The 13,704-nt window shown below is 47.8% G+C and overlaps 1 protein-coding gene across 3 annotated transcripts in view; it reads left to right on the top strand.

The window, feature by feature from the left end:
• Nucleotides 1-13,704, top strand: part of LOC120372511 (exocyst complex component 1-like) — an 80,088-nt gene that overhangs the window by 22,558 nt on the left and 43,826 nt on the right. For all 3 annotated transcript variants that reach the window (XM_039489693.1, XM_039489692.1, XM_039489694.1), the window contains exons 4-6: nt 4,511-4,670; nt 6,562-6,755; nt 12,935-13,162. In XM_039489693.1, coding sequence (XP_039345627.1) covers nt 4,511-4,670; nt 6,562-6,755; nt 12,935-13,162 — 582 coding nt within the window. The remainder of the gene's footprint in view (nt 1-4,510; nt 4,671-6,561; nt 6,756-12,934; nt 13,163-13,704) is intronic.

Below are 13,704 nucleotides of genomic sequence, written 5' to 3'. Positions count from 1 at the left end.
CTGCTGCCTCCTGGACTTCTTCCTACTAAAGACTTTTTGCTGGTCTTCTCCTCATAGCCTCGCTAGGTTCACCCTTCTCTCAGGGCCAGAACTTACAAGGCTCTCCCCTGGAATCCCCACCCATAAAATTCTAAACCAACAGTACAAACTTAACCCAACTTCTGCCCTCCTGGACCTTGTTCTTTCATGTGTCTTACATTTCCCCTGCTCAGCTGAACATCTCCCAGAGCTCTCTCCTTGGAAGTCCAGATCCTGCCCTACTGTACAAAGCCATCACCAGAGCCTGCTCCACATCTCTCCTGGCCTCTCACTAGACCTCACCACTCAGGAGAAATTCCCAGGACCAGCTTTCCCCCAGGGCCCCTTCCCTGACCATGTCAGTCTCTCTGTCCTTCAGTACCCACAGACAAACTGCAGAGTTCCTTCCCTTTCTCCCTGCAGCCTCCTTGTGCACCACACTTCCTCTCTTCATAGCACAAACCAGCTCCTCCCCAGCTGGGTTTCATCTATAACTAAGCTTGACCCACCCTCAACGTGCAACCAGGTGGGTTAATTGGCCTCTCACACCTACACTAACCCTTTCATCACCTCTGCAGGGTAGCCACCCCATCATAAGTCCATTCAGGACACTTGAATTTTCCTGTGAGGGCAGCTTGTAGGATGCAGAGACAGGCTTGTGAGAATCAGAATGGATGGCCTCTCTGCTTATATGGGCTGGGTACAGCACCTTCAGCTATACCAGCCAAAGGTTTGTTATCGGGTCTGCTGATGGGCCAACCTTCCAGAAAGGAAATACTGCAAGTCCACCCCCTCATGCCCCTAGGAAGGACACTCTATTTCCCAGGAGGCTGCAATTCCACCCTTCCCTGGAGAAAAGCCCAAGTCCCCAGCAATGATCCCTCCATCACCTGTTGTGAATCAACCACTAGAAACACACAGACCATCCCCTCCAGTTCAGAACAAACTCAGAGAGCCACCTCCCCCACTCCACCACCACCACCTACAAAAATTGGCAAGAGTCCAGCAGAGGGCAACAAAAATGATTAGGGGGCTGGAGCACAGGATTTATGAGGAGAGGCTGAGGGAACTGGGATTATTTAGTCTGCAGAAGAGAAGAATGAGGGGGAATTTGATAACTGCTTTCAACTACCTGAAAGGGAGTTCCAAAGAGGATGGATCTAGACTGTTCTCAGTGGTACCAGATGACAAAACAAGGAGTAATGGTCTCAAGTTGCAGTGGGGGAGTTTTAGGTTGGATATTAGGAAAAACATTTTCACTAGGAGGGTGGCGAAGCACTGGAATGGGTTAACTAGGGAGGTGGTGGAATCTCCTTCCTTAGAGGTTTTTAAGGTCAGGCTTGACAAAGCCCTGGCGGGGCTGATTTAGTTGGTTTTGGTCCTGATTTGAGCAGGGGATTGGACTAGATGACCTCCTGAGATCCCTTCTAACCGTGATATTCTATGATACATACACACAACTTGTGGAAACCACTGAGAATGAATTACTGAGCATGAGCAACACTGGGACATTTTAACTAATGCAACTCTGGGAAAACCTCCCTCTGCTTCAAAATGAAAGTGAATGGTCAAAACCAGGCAGGCTGCAAGGACTTTTCACAGCTTATGCTTCATCCAAGGAGCCCCTGCATCTCACAGCCTGCTCCTGTATACCGAGCTTGTGTTTCATGAGGAACCCGCCCTCCCCTGGTGCTGTCAGAACCCTGACAATGCAGATTCTTCTGCGCTTTAAGTTATAGCTCCCTTGACCAAAACTGTATTAATATTTATGGAACGATTCCTGGATAGCCCCCTGCTTTAATAGCGCCTTATAAGGCGTGCTATAAACCAGGCCGGTTGTAAATTCCCTGCAGACAGCACTGCTACAAGCTGTTCCAGAGACTGCTAGTGAGCCTATAAAGTAGTGTGGAGGTGTGATGTATCACTTTCAGGTGTTTAGAAAGCACCCTGTAAAGTGTCATAAGACTAAATAAATCATCATAAAGTCTGAGCCTATTATTATTATTATTAGGATCAATAATAATAAATGCTGCCTCCAAACTTCCCAGAAGCTGGGACAGTGCAGTGCTAATGAGCTGGCTGAGGAAGATGCCGGGCTGAGTGGAATATTCCAAGCTGATCACTCTGTATCCCCTTACTCCATTATGCCCCAGAAGCAGTCAGCCTTGGGCCCTATAATGGAGCTGACCAAGTCCAGGCCTGGGACTTCAGGAGACCCCAGATGGTGACAGTAGGCAGCACAGGCTGTGTTAGCCTGGGAGCTAGAAATAACCATAGGGTCTGTCAGTGTGCAACAGCCTCAGTGAAGCATCCCCTTTATGTTGATTACAGAGCAGTCCTGTTGCATCTATACCACAAGGAGGGCTTCAGTCACAGTCAGGGACAGGAGCCAGAGGTACCCCTGGCCTTGGCAGTTCCTCTGCTGGATGGATTTGCAGTTCCTCTGCTTTTCTTTTTAATTGTCATTGAAGGGCTAAAAAGGGGTATAACAGGGCTGGGCACCACCCAAGCACCCTCTTGTGGCCTCTGCTTTCCCCTTCTTCAGGGGTCCTCAAACACACTCAACAGGAAATTAAAACATTTCCGTATCTGGGGTCCACTTTAATGTCCTCAGATATATACTGGGCTTCCAGGCTCCAACTGCAGTTCAGTGTCTCTCTTCCATTAGTTTGGGGATTTCTAGCCCTCCTTCAGTAATCAGGTTTGGCTAGCTCCAGGCCCTCCAGACATTAAGGGGCAAGCCACCCCATTACAAGGGGGAACTGACATTTTTTTCTCTGGTACCCAGAGCTTCCCCTTTTCAGCTTGCTAACCAGTGAAGCTGGGGTAAACCGCACGGTTTGTTTTTTAAAAACTGCCTTTAGAGCTTTCCCCTGCTTTGGACTAGAGGAAGGGGGCAGTATATACAAGAATCAGAGCAAATAAAAATCATATTGCACTATTTGCTTCTCTTTCAGTACCACGGCACAAGTTCAAGCCAAATTAAATGCCCATAATGGAGATGCTGGCTTACTCCTCACCCTTTCAGGGAATGTCAGGACTGTTCCAGGATGCTCCACAGAATTGTACATGCTGCAGCATCATGGCAGAGAGAGTTAAGCACAGGGATGGGGCAAACCATTTTTGGAACTTCTCGCCAATGATCTGAACCGCTGGGGAAATAGAGGGTTCAGATTTCAGGCCTGGGTCAGGACCAATAAAGGGTATTTCCTCGGTGGATAGGTACATTCTGTGTTTACTCTGAGGGCTTTGCCTCAAGCGTAGTTTTAAAATCACAACTCTCCAAAAATATCCCCGTATCTGCGCCACACTCACCCTCTGCACGTTGCTTATAATTATTCACAAAGCCGTGTGGCTCTGCCTGTTAGATCCCATCTGGTGCCCTCTGATGGGAAATTAAGTTCTATAAAAGGGGGAACTCTCCCAACAAAAGGGTTCCTCAAGGAAAAATTGCATCAGTGACTACCAGCCAGAAACTGTATGAACACATGACAAGAGCTGGCCCGAGTCTCTCAAGGAGCATGAAATATACCAGAGGGCTGATCTGCCAGCAAGGTAATAAGACTCTGGCTAACTTCATCACACAGATATGCCTCTGCAGCTCCATCAATGCTCATAGAACATTGACAACACACCAAGTAGTGGGTAACAAACAGTAGGGGAGGTAGCAAGATGAATATGAAAATCTGGTTCATAATAATGCCTAGCTCTTCTCATCTGTAGCTCTTAAAACACTTTATGTTATCCCCATTTTACAGATGGGGAAAATTAGACACAAAGAACTGAATTGACTTGCCCACAATCACTCACTGTCTGGGGATTGGTCTTGCTTTGAGCAGGGGATTGGACTAGATGACATCCTGAGTTCCCTTCCAACCCTAATATTCTATGACTCAATACCCAAGCAGGGAACAGAACGCAGCTCCTTCAAGTCCTAGGCTACAGGACTATCCACTAGGCTGCACTACCACCCAAACAAACTATCAGAATCTTGGCTTCAATGGGTAGCACCTTCCCTACCTGCAAGCTGAATCACCAAGACCTACAGCAGCATCTGATTTTTCCTTAGAGAGCATTCCTCTATTTGCTAGCCATGCCCAACACATCTTGGATTATGAGAGCAGACACAATCAGTGCCCAAGGTGGCATGGATGCAGTCATGATTCATTGCTATTGAACTGTTAAAATCAAGTCACTCTCTGTATCAGTGAACTCAATTCAGATTAACTCCATGTCAGACTCTTCATTTGCAATATGACCTTGTGGTAGCATTAAAAATCCTAATCTCAGAGCTACAGCCCTCCAAAATTGCTCATCCCATGCTCCGTTAGCTTAGCAATCAGTTTGACACTGGAGCCTGCTGCATTAGCTACATAGGATGTCTTCTCTTTTACAGTGTTCAGCACATTTGTTAAATTGTATCACATAGCATACAATAAATGCCTTATAGCCAGCAATGGAATTAATTGCAGCTCTTGTAATTGGCGTCTAGGAATGTCTGGAGTTTGAGTTGCAGTTTGATAAGGTTTACAAGTGGACAGCTGTCAGTGCTGATGAGAAGAAAGCCTTTATCAGATGCTTGTGGAAGCTGAATCGCAGATACCTCTCAAGCAGCATTGCATTTGTTAGCATCCCCTCCTGCATGCTGGAAGGTAATTATGGCTTCTTGTCACACTTGTGCAGAGTGGCTTTCTCTGCCTTGACCCCTGTAAGCTTCAGTCCCTTATTCCTGTCAGGCTTTGTGGGACCCTGGCATTTTTTTGTGCCCCTCCTGACTGGAGTCAGTATTGGGGGTTGGGAGGGAAGGAAGGGATTTTTTAACCGATTGCCTCAACTATGCTCCAGAACAGGTACCATTTTTTCCCCGATTGTCAAAAGGCTGCCTTTCCTTGAAGGGTATACCCAATGACTTCACCTCAAAGCAATCTAAGGCCTGCATGGTGTAATGAAAAGAACAGAAGAAGTGTAAGGGTCCAGAAAGGGCAGTCACAAGCAGCATCAAACCTGAGGCTTAGAGTAGCAGAGGAGTTTGTAGTCAATTTCCAGGCCAGGGTTGATGCCAAGTATCTGGATCAGCCTCCGAGTCACATTTTAGGCAAGGTCTGAATCAAGCCAAGGTCAAAGACAGGAGTTCAAGGGCAGGAATAGGAAAGGTAGCTACAGGAGAGTCACACTGCTGCCTGGATACTTCCTGGAATGCCCCATGGGTTTATACAGGGTAGGGAGGCAATCAGGAGCTATCAGGCTGCAGCCTGTCGGACCCCTTCAGTTGAGACTTCCCGAGGTCTGTGTTGGCAGCAGGTTGTGGGCAGTGGAGTGCAAGTTGGTTTCAGCTCCTGCTGGACAGTAGCAAAGCGGTGTTTGCTATCTACCAGCTCTGCAGTCCTGGGTTCACAAGCCGACAGGCCTTACCCAGAGAAATCAGATTTAGACCACAGAAATAGTCTGTGTAGCAGAGCTAGTCTTGGCCAGCAAGAGTGAAGCTAAGCAGGACCTTTAGTTACAGTAATTTGACCATGTGCTTTCTTCTTTCCTCCCCTCTGACTCTTGCACAGCAGCCCTGGCTGCCAGAGACACACATCTCCTTTATGGCTGTCTTTTAGTTCATGAGGGTTGTTGGTTGGTCAGAGGTCAGATAAATGTGCCTCTATTGGATATACTTTCGCTGCTAAGCCACCACTTTGCAACTGTATAGGTGTGGGATCTCCTTCTTCCCCTCGGTGTCACCTTGTTAGTTTGGTGGAAAGATCAGATTGGGACAAAGCTCATTTTATTCCCAGTGACAGCAGGGAAGAGGGGCCCTGTGCAGGGGGAGGGAAGGGGAGGCTGAGGGCCTGCTGCATGAAATGTGAGAGACAATCACAGACAGAGAGAGAAGGAATCACTCATCCAGGGAGTTCAGGCTTAAGAGAGTATTTATAGAGCAGGCTAATTTATTCCCATGACTGTTGCCACATGGAGAAAGTGCTGGGCTGGGATGAAAAATGGACAGTTTATCTTGCCTCTAATGGCTGTATCTGGGCTGGACAAGGTGTGGCGGTTGGGGAACAGCATCAACTTAAAAAGAGGCAAACGCTACCAATCAGTGCGTCTATTGAGATGCATAGGGGTGAATCTTTCTCCTGGATGTGTCTGTCAGTCTATCTGAGGATATTGGGGTGGTGGGGGCATCTCTGGGATCCTGCAGGTGCCCTCTAGATACCTCATCACCAGGTGGGCTTTCCCTTGCTTCGGCTGGGAGCAGGCAGGGGCACAACCAGACTCCAGTTTAGGCTTGCTCTGCCCACATGCCTTAGGCCTGACCTGCAACAGTGTCCTGCTAGCCCAGCCCTGGGCCTTTCCTCCCCACAGACAGATGGTAGTGGGACATGCCATGATTTTCTTCCAGTATAAATAAATATCACCTGGGAAGTAGGCTAAGACTGTTGTGCCCATGTCACTTGTGAGTGATTGGAACTGATTCGACTCCGCAGAAAGGAAAGGTAGATACAAAGAAGTAACTAGAATGCTGTGGTCATCCATGCATCTCCCCCATGAACACAGGGAAACAGAGTCTACAAGAGGTTGGAAACGCCAGTGCAGAGGCTGGGGACCAGGCTGAGCACAGTGCCTACCAGGAGATGACGCCAAAGGAAACGGCTGACATGCTGAAGCTAATGGAGGAGTATGAGCCAATAGTGAATAATTCCATGGCCTTTGCAGAGAAGTTGAGCAAAGACCTCCAGGTGCTGGATGAGGTGAGGGGCAAGATGGCTGAGGCTTTCTGATATTCATCTTGGGTATTTGCTTAAGCCCTGGGACAACTCCACCTAAGTCAAGGAAAAGAATCCCATTGACTTAACTGGAAATTGGATGAGGCCCATTGAGAGTTCTGGCTTTTTTATTTGAGCTAAGAAGCCAATTATTAAGATACACAGCAATTTAGGGCCAAAAGCTTGTCCCACTGAAGTCAGTGGGAATGTTGCCCCTGCCTTTAATTGAACAGTGCTTTGCACTGCACTGGGGCTCTCTTTCACTGGGTGGGAGAACAGGTAAATAGCCCCCATTGGAAGCTGCCCTCAAAGTAACAGAATATGTCTATACTGCAAAAAAAAGTGTTCTCAACTCAGATCAGCTAACCTGCACTAGCTAACTTGGGTTAAAATAGCAGTGAAGATAGGGCAACTCAGCTTTTTAATGGGTTAGCACCTTGAGTTCACATATAGGCTTGAACTCAAGTGGCTAACCTGAGTTGAAAGCTGAGTTGCTGTGTTTGCACTGCTACCCCAGCACAAGTTAACTAACCTGAATTAAGAACACCTTTTTTCTGCAGTGTTGACGCACCCTTAGTCTGCAGCAGAGATCAGCTGTCAGAGGGTGTTGCTGCAGTAAATACCTCTCCCCTTCCTCTAAAGAGTTCAAAGACATTGATTCTCCAGCACATGACAGTGCTGCCAGGAGAATGGGGTGTATTTCCAGGTAACAGTTAAATGACTTGGGACAAGTTATAAAGGATTAATACATGGCAGGGATCAGCACTCACCAGCTTCTGTTACATTCATCACCATGATGTGTCATGAAAACCATCGGTATTTCCCAGGCCCATAAAGACAGCTCATGTATACAGGTCTTTGGTTTGTTTGGAGTACCTGGAAGAGAGGCAACCAGACTTCCGCCAGTGGTGCTAGGGCCGCTCCTGAAAGCAAGGTCTCCCTATCCATTGGGCTCCCTGTGCCGTGAGGGAGGAGAGCAAAGTGGAAGAGCTAGCATGGCTGCAGGTAGATGGCACAAGGAGGACAGAAAGACAAGGGACCCACTCCGCACACTCAAGGGCATCAGCAGCCCCTATGCGGGGGGGATGAGGCAAAGAAAGAGGGGGAAAATACGCATTCAACAGCAGCAACCCAGCAAGGGGATAAGGGAGGAGAGAAACTATGAGAGTGGGGTTACAGTGTCAGAGGAGGAGAGGAGAGGGGTAAAACTGAAGCATAGGAGAGCTGGAGTTCTTTGGGACAAGAGAGGGAAGGAGGTGGGGACTCGAAGGGCTTATTTTCACTGCTCAGAAAGGTGTCTTTTACATCTTGGGGGTGCTAGCATGTGTGAACATTCCTGAGATAAGAACCCAGTGAGGCCTGAGAGACATGGAGAGTGGGAAGGCTGGGAGGAGAGGACCAGGAAAGAATGGAATTGGGGGGAGGCGCAGGGATGAGGTAGCATGTGAAAGAGCAAGGGAATGATTGACGGGTGAGAGGCTCATATAACAGGAGACACTGCATGTGGAAAAGAAAAAGCTGGTGTGTTTTATTCCATTTATTTATGTTCCTGTATTTTATTACATTTCCCTGGAAGACATCCTATGTCTCTAAGTACTGGAGGGAACGTGATGAGATGCCTGTTTAGAGCACTTACACTACAGCAATATTTCTGGCTCCACTGGATTTTATAGTTAAATAACTTAAAAAAAACACAATAGAAGAAATAATGTAAAATTTATCAGAATCCACAAAATCCTAAATCCATTTTGCTTTGTGTTCCTTTATGTTTGCTCTATTCTGCACTTGTGTTTCTATGTCACTTCATACCAGCGTGTCTTCTTTGTGCTTTGGTATGTAGTCCTTAGGTCTGAGAAGCAGAACTCCTGAGGTCTGTTTCTAACAGCAACAAACATCTGTGTGCTCCTGGGCACGTCACATAACTGCTCTGTGCCTCAATTTCCCCATCAGTAAATTAGGGACAGCAATACTTATCTTCCAAGGATACATAATAAATATTGGTTAAGTTCTTGGAAATGAAAGGTGCTGCAGAGTGCATTATTTTAAAGGACCATTAATTGATAAATAAATTATTAACACGTATTCTTTTGATAAATATAAATGTGGCATTTATCTGTAATTATTAATATTATTGTGTACAACTGAGTCATGCATATGCTCATATACTTCCTACAGCATAACAACAATAAACACTTTGTTCTTCTAGAGCACCTTTCCTCTAGGGATCTCAAAGCACTTTGCAAACATTAACAAAATGTTGCTAAAATTTTGTGGCGAGTGAGATGGTGGCCATTGTATTTGTGAGGCCTGGAGCTCCAGTTCATACTTTGATACCCTAGTTCACTTGCTGATTTCCAGGGCATTCTTAAATCCACATGCGTTTCTGAAACTCTGAGACGTCTCATGCAGTAGAGTTATTATCATTACCTGAGCAATATTTCTCCAGAGAGCTGTCCCTTCTAGCAGTTCTCCTGCCAGTTTGATTGGTGCCGCTTTGCTAAAGGCAAAGCCCCAAGGCTCTGAAAAGCCCTAATAAGAAAATCAGAAGGGACAGCAGTGACAGGCTTGCTGGAGGTTTATGGCTATAATTTAGTAGCACTTAATAAAAAACAAAATGTCAGTTGGAACCTTGTGGAGCATAGCCTGGAGCCACTGCAGTGAAGCTGGAAATCTGAGACTCAAAGGCAGCTGAGCAGCAATGGGGAAATTACACTGGTTTGTTACCTGGCAGCTTCCAAGAAATTTCAGAGCGGGAGGAAAAGTTGCCTGCCTTAGTTTTTGTGGGTCTTTGAGATAAGAACCAGCATGGAGCCACACACAAAGCCCCAAATGCTACTCAGTTCCTCCCGAGTGTTGGAAGGTGAGGGGGTGTTGAGCAAGCAGAAGCTCAGTGGTTTCTGTCATCACTCCCATCAGGTGCTTGTGGAAAAGCTTGCCCTCTTTTCTCCTCATACATGGCTTTATTAGAGTTCAAGGAGCGAGTGGCAGGCTATTTGCCCAGTTTTCAGATCTTTGTTTTCTTTAGGGCTCCACTGAATCTTCCCTGCTCCATTGTGGGTCTTTTTGTCTATGGCTGAGGCCAAGCCCACCAGCTTCAAGCCATGCTTCTCCTTAAATGGCACCATGTGTGGGACAGACAGATATGCCCAGTGCCTCAATGGAAGTGGTGGGCAACCTGCAGCCCATCAGGGTAATCTGAGGGCCACAAGACATTTTGCTGACATTGACCGTCTGCAGGCATGGCCCCCGGCAGGTCCCAGTGGCCATGATTCGCCATTCCTGGCCAATGGGAGCTGCAGGAAGTGGCGGCCTTGCTCCCTTCAGGGGAGCAGAAATGAGATCTGCCTTCAGTGAGGCTCTGTAGACTGACTTTCTTTGGGTCTAGGGCAGCTTGTGACAGAATTCCCCCACCAGAGTGGCACCTCCTGCCCACCATCACACAGATTAGCTTTCTCATTCAGCACGCCTTCTCCTGGTAATGCTGCTCCCAGCGCTTTCTCCTCCTACAGACTTGCCTCAGTCCAGGAACGGCAATGTCCTCTTCATGACAAAGCCCTCCAGCCATGTCACCATCCATGTTCCTGTGTGGGGGGAGTATCTCCCAGTTCTATTGTCCAGCTACTCACCCAGTGAAGAGGGGACCTGGGCCCACCCACTACTCCAGGCACAGCCCAGGAACACTGGCTATAGAAGCTCATGCTGCCTCTCTTTAACTTTTCCAGCAGAGCTGCTTCAGTTCCCTTGTCCACTTCCCCACAGGCCCCAGAACCTTCTTTGTACTCTTCTCAGGGCCTCCAATCCACAGGTCCCAGCAGCCAGACAGCAACTGCTCTGTCCAAGGTGCTACCTTCCTGCAGGCTGTTAGAAACACAGTTCTCTCTCCTTAGGCTCCCTACAGCAACTGACCTTGGTCTGCCCAGCAGCTCCCATTTTTGTGAGCCTGCTTGGCCCTGATTGGCTGCTCTGTGCAGCCACTCTCCGATTGGCTGCTCCCTGCACTGCCTCCCTAGGCTACTTTTAATCCCTTCCTTTCCGGCTTGGGATGAATACCCCATCACACAGCCCCTTCTAACTTCTCTAGGAAGCCAGGCCTCTTGTTGATTTACAGAACCTCTGTCTCCTTTCCTTTGTGGTCTTCATGGTTGCAAAGCACTGCCTGTGTTTACTGTGGGGGCACAGATGCTTCTGTTGATGTTGCTTTTTATTTACTAAAAAACTCATCACCTAATTTTAATATTAACAAAGACAAACTCATTTAAAAGACAGAAAAACAACAGACCAGAAACTTCAATCCTCCCAGGCCTGTGTCTATCGATTATCTTATTTGATACCCAACATGGTGCTTCAACCAGTGGCTACGATTCAATTACCATTTCAAAACCAGTTAATCTCTAATAGATCTTATCAGTGATGATTAACAAGCAATTATAGCTCCATGGCCAGTCAAAGCAAATGTCTAAGACCTCCTGAGGCTAATAGTGCCTCCCATTTTCTTATATATATGTACATGTCATGCATGATTTAACTGTTCATTAATTCCACCATCAAAACTGCTCAGCAGGGTAACACATAGGAATCCATGTGTGTGGTGGCTATTGGCTCAGAATTTGCGTGCTTCCTCATGATGGCCTGGGTCAGACACTTCTGTGGGAATGCAGAGAACTATGGCCATAGGGAGAGCTGGCTATAGGGTCACATAGCACCCCGGAGTCCACACTCACCCTTGGCAAGTGGAGGGGAGCAAGAGCTCCAGCAGAGCAATGAGCCAGTCATTGCTGCTGCCCCCAGTGTGTCCCCCCAGAAGGAGCAGGAAGTAGCAGTGCACCCAGGGCCCTGTAGGAAAACCAGGTGCCATCACCAGTCCTACAGCACCCTTCTTTCTTCTGCTCTTTGTGGAGTCTACTCTAGTAGTTAGCAGTGGCGGTTCCAGCTACTCTGCTGGAGTTGCTATTTCCTTTAGCCTCCTTGGGCCGGTATGGGGCTCTTACAGGGCCTCCTGCTTTCCACCATCTCTCTGGTGCAGCAGCCAGCTCAGGGGCTATGGGGCGCTCTGCAGCAGCTGCCTGGAATCTGAGGGCCCAGGGAGCTGCATTGAGGAGCAGAAGTGTGGAAGGCTGGAGAGGAAGCAGCATAGAGCCTTCCTTTGTGGGTTTTGGGGTGAGCGAGGCTGACAGCACATGTGCGGTGATGGACATGGCCTTAAACTGGATATACAGAAGCAGAACCTCTCCCCTGCCTGAGGAGGAAGGTCTGTTCACTTCCTCTCTCAATCCAATGGATCTCTCCAGTGCAAGACCTAGCTATCCAGGCTGTGCTATTAGAACAGCACAGGACCCTTAGACAATGTGTCAGATTGAAATTATTATGGGAGTGGACCTACTTTGTAATACTTCATATCCCTGCATGGCACGGGTCCCCTGAAATCTCACAGCACATAAATTGAGACAGCCCCACACATGAACTGCCATCTTGAATTCCCTCCGGCAGCCCCACTGAAGGTGGCAGAAGAATTCCTCAGAGTGGGAAGGAAGGTGGATACTACAATACGCCATGGAGCTTGTCTTCCTATCTGAACACAAAAGCAATGTGCTCCACACATGCCCAGCGTGCAACATTTCCCTGGCATAATATCACTTCAAGACCTTCAAAGGCTGTATCTAGGGAAGGGTCTTGTGTTTGCATGAGTGGTTCAGAAGCTGCCATGCATGTGGCATCATATTCTGAGCTGGTGCTGTGCACATGTCAGACTCTCAGAATCTTTCACGGCACACATCAGAACCCCATGGCATGGCATGGCCTCCAGAAACCTCTGCTGCTATGGCACTAATCCAAAGGCATTTTATCTTAGCTGAGTATAAATAGGATACACTGACTCTGTGTGTGTGTGTGTATGTGTGTGTGTGTGAGAGAGAGAGAGAGAGAGAGACTGTCTATCTCTAGTAGTGGACCCCAGTCATCTTAACAAACTGTTGCACATTGCCACCGAAGGAGTTCTGTTTTGGCCCAAGTGGCAGAGGCCTGGTGGCTTTCTTGCAGAAGTCCCTGTCTTTGATCCTAGCTAATGATCAAAGTGTCTGTGTGTATGTGAATATAAGCCAACTACAGCACCCATCACTGCACTAGCATAGTGCTGTACCAGAGCGCTCTGCTTCTCTTGTTCACAGGCCAATCTCCAGGCCATCATCTCTTCCGAGAAACAGGTGACATTGCTGATGGGCTCCATTGACAAGGCCCTGGCAGAAGTTGCCAAAGTGGAAGAGACTTTGCAAGTTTATGATGAGCTGCTGGGGAGCGTGAAGCAGCAGATGGATCACATCCAGCAGGGGAACTCCTTGCTGCACCAGATAGACTCCAACCATGAGAAGCTCATGAGCGAGATTGTCTTCCTCACGGTAGGTGAAGTCACAAAGGGAATGATGCATGGCCCATTGAAGTCAGGGGACAGACTCCCACTGGGCTTAGGGACCCTGAGCCAGACCTGCCTCCACAGGGCTCCCAGCCTGTCTGGCTTAGGACTGAGGGAGCCAGGCAGTTCTTTGAGGCCTAGATAATATGGTGATGGGCACACTGCTCAGATTTAAAATGAGGGGGTGTGGCCCAGGTGCAGCAGAGGTGATATGACTGGAATCAGAGTCTCTTGGAACACAGACAGCTTGATGTGTCATGCTGCTAGCTGACCAGGCAACAGAAAGGAGCACAGAATGGCCCATGAGTTCCCAACAAAGACCAGTGCTTTATCAGCAATGACACAGATCTTCAGCATCACTCCTGGGCATAGCGACAGCTAAATCATTAACTCTTTAATTGCATTGCAGCACAGGATGCAGCTACTATCAACAAGGGTCATGTTTGTGGTGGGGGAAAGGAGAGAAATGTTTGATTTTTCTGGACCATGTTTACCTGAAATTCTTATTATCTCCTCACCAGCCAATCA

Source organism: Mauremys reevesii, linkage group 9, assembly GCF_016161935.1.
Source record: "Mauremys reevesii isolate NIE-2019 linkage group 9, ASM1616193v1, whole genome shotgun sequence".
NCBI classification, from domain to species: domain Eukaryota; kingdom Metazoa; phylum Chordata; order Testudines; family Geoemydidae; genus Mauremys; species Mauremys reevesii.
Note: the sequence above shows the minus strand (reverse complement) of the source record. Positions and strands in the feature narration are given on the sequence as shown.